Genomic DNA, 1,624 nt, shown 5'->3' on the forward strand with positions numbered 1-1,624 from the left:
GGATGCAATGCAGGTCTCGTGGGTCGGAGTTGTCCTGCGGCCCCTCCCCCAAGACGGCCGCCAAGCGCTCCATGCCGGAGATGCGCAAGATGTTGATGTCGTTGTCACAGCAGAAGGCCTGGATGAGGGTGAAGTGGATCTGGAGGGCGATATCGTCCTCGTCTTCCTCGTCGATGGCCAGCAGGCACAGAACCACGCTGTCCGGGTCGCTGGAAGAGGAGGAGGGAAATCCGGTCAGGATCGGGCCCGTCAAAGTTCAACCACCCCTTTTGATCTCAGGCTGCTAAATGCCCCCCCCCCAATGAAACAGATTCATGTTTGGTTCCCAAACTCTCTTTAAAAACCAAGCCCTTTGTGCAAATCTAGCTAGCCTAGCCTACCCGCCTCCAACCTGGTCATTTGGAAAAGCCAAGTTTTGAAACAAACAAACAACAATTCAACACTTACACATTCATGAGTTTGGCCGATTCGTAAACGCCAACGGTTAAGCAGCCCTGCCTCTGGGCAGCTACCAAGAGATCCTCCACAGCTTCACTGACGGATTTCATCCTTTGCAAAAAGAAGGGGGGGAAAAGACATACACAATCAGACCAGAGAATCAAGCCAAGCCCAAAGTGGGAAAGATTTTTCTGTTCGTTCAAAGAAGATTCTCTACGATTTTGCTCTGAACCCTAAAAGGACTCCGGAAAAGACACTTACTTTTTCTCGGTGTTGGCACAAGCCACCAGCTCTTCCAGAGTCATACTGCAAGTAATCCGCAGCGGCACCCAAATCCAGGAGAGAGGTTTCAAAACGAATCGAAAGAAAGCAGCAATGTTTCCAAATCGGCACCTCCAAGCGCCGCGAACTGCAGAGCGAGCAGACGGACTCCAAAAAAGGAGGCAAAACCCACAAGTTCCAATGAGGAAACGGTGCAATTAATCCAGCAAGGCAAAGGAGACGAAACCAAACAAAATACAAGATAACTCTCCCGATCCGGAACGAAAATTCTTCTCCAAAAGCCGTTCAGTTTCTGACGTGGGGAAAGCGGCTGACAGCACCTTTTATGACATCCCCAAAGGGGGCGTGGCCTCGCGGGGTCTTTTCCCTTTGCCATTGGTTCCCAAGCAACAAAGGAAGTCCACGAGAGACACGGGATTGGTTGCCTTCTAGAAGCCACCACGTGGGGGTGGGGAAGTGTCGCAAGCCGGTGAAGTTTTTTTCAAAAGAGAGGAAAGGAAAAAAAAAACGAGAGAGAAAGAGTTTCGGTTGATTTTCCCAGCAGTGGAAGTTTCTGTAGCTGGCCTGGGATTTCCACAGAAAAAAAGGGCAGGGTTTTTCTCTCTCCCTCTCTCTCTCTTTTGCAAAGTCCCTTTGAGTTTCTTTGGGGGAATTATTATTTTTTAAAAAACAAACAATAAAATAATGGTCCAGATGATTTGAAAAGGTGGAAAGGTTAACTGCGAGAAGCAGCGAGCGAGGATCTAAAAATGCACGCGTGCAAGATTGGACTTTTTTTTGGTTGCATTTTGCAAAAGTCTCTCTCTCTTTAGCTGTTGCTTTTTATATATAACGTTTCCCCGGTAGTGGCAATTTTATTTTGTGCTAAAGAGAAAAAAAGAAAAGCGAGGTGCAATCTGTCAGG

At 48.0% G+C, this 1,624-nt stretch overlaps 1 protein-coding gene across 1 annotated transcript in view; it reads right to left on the bottom strand.

Annotated features, from left to right (window-relative positions):
• GADD45B (growth arrest and DNA damage inducible beta) overlaps positions 1–1,001 on the bottom strand; it is a 2,681-nt gene extending 1,680 nt beyond the window's left edge. Inside the window, exons 1-3 of the mRNA XM_015423365.1 lie at positions 700–1,001; positions 448–549; positions 1–209 (exon numbers count right to left, since the gene is read on the bottom strand). The exon at positions 1–209 is cut by the window's left edge and continues 3 nt beyond it. Of these exons, the coding sequence (XP_015278851.1) occupies positions 1–209; positions 448–549; positions 700–743 (355 nt within the window). The 5' untranslated portion in view covers positions 744–1,001. The remainder of the gene's footprint in view (positions 210–447; positions 550–699) is intronic.
• Between the last annotated feature and the right edge of the window lie 623 nt (positions 1,002–1,624).

Source organism: Gekko japonicus, unplaced genomic scaffold, assembly GCF_001447785.1.
Source record: "Gekko japonicus isolate JY-2015 unplaced genomic scaffold, Gekko_japonicus_V1.1 scaffold1634, whole genome shotgun sequence".
NCBI classification, from domain to species: domain Eukaryota; kingdom Metazoa; phylum Chordata; class Lepidosauria; order Squamata; family Gekkonidae; genus Gekko; species Gekko japonicus.